The sequence below is a fragment of the Alligator sinensis genome, unplaced genomic scaffold (assembly GCF_000455745.1).
Source record: "Alligator sinensis unplaced genomic scaffold, ASM45574v1 scaffold1002_1, whole genome shotgun sequence".
In the NCBI taxonomy this organism is placed as follows: Eukaryota; Metazoa; Chordata; order Crocodylia; family Alligatoridae; genus Alligator; species Alligator sinensis.
The window spans coordinates 385007-385515 of record NW_005842710.1 but is presented as its reverse complement, the minus strand read 5'-3'; the positions used below and the strand labels follow the sequence as shown (position 1 = coordinate 385515).

The 509-nt window shown below is 58.5% G+C and overlaps 1 protein-coding gene across 1 annotated transcript in view; it reads right to left on the bottom strand.

The window, feature by feature from the left end:
- The window catches only part of LOC102372673 (glycine N-acyltransferase-like protein 3), a 4332-nt gene that overhangs the window by 3349 nt on the left and 474 nt on the right, over nucleotides 1–509 (bottom strand). The window contains 1 exon segment of the mRNA XM_025216134.1: nucleotides 43–46. Within this exon segment, the coding sequence (XP_025071919.1) occupies nucleotides 43–46 (4 nt within the window).

The window sequence follows — 509 nt, the reverse complement described above, 5'->3', positions numbered from 1 at the left end:
GAGGGGCAGAACAGGGCCGGGGCCAGTCTGTGCCCTGTGAGCTGGTCTGGAGGCTGTGTATGGGGGGCTGAGCAGAAGGTGAGGAGGTCCCATGCTTCAGGTACCAGTCTGAGTGGGTGCTGAGACCCAAGGCCAAGCACAGCCACAACACCCAATGGCACCTGTGGGCCCCTGAGTCATGGGGCCACCCCTCATACCGCCTCCCCTCCCCAGCCCTCTGTCTCCTGAGCTACTTTTGCTGAATCTAGAGATTTGCTCCCTGTTCAGTGGCCACTTTGGACTGATGAGCGTAGAAGCTGCCCACACTGTGACTGCCTGGCATGGAGGTTACTGATGTTATGGTTGGCTGGCAAGAGAGCAAACCAGGCTGTGATTGGCTGTTGGACTGCTCACAGCTATGCCAGGTGAGCAGCAGGCATTTGTGCTAGGTTTGAACTTTGCACAAGCAACAATTGGGCAACCCCAGAAGAGCAGCTGGAGCTTGGGGGAGGGGGCTGGACCCCCAGTGA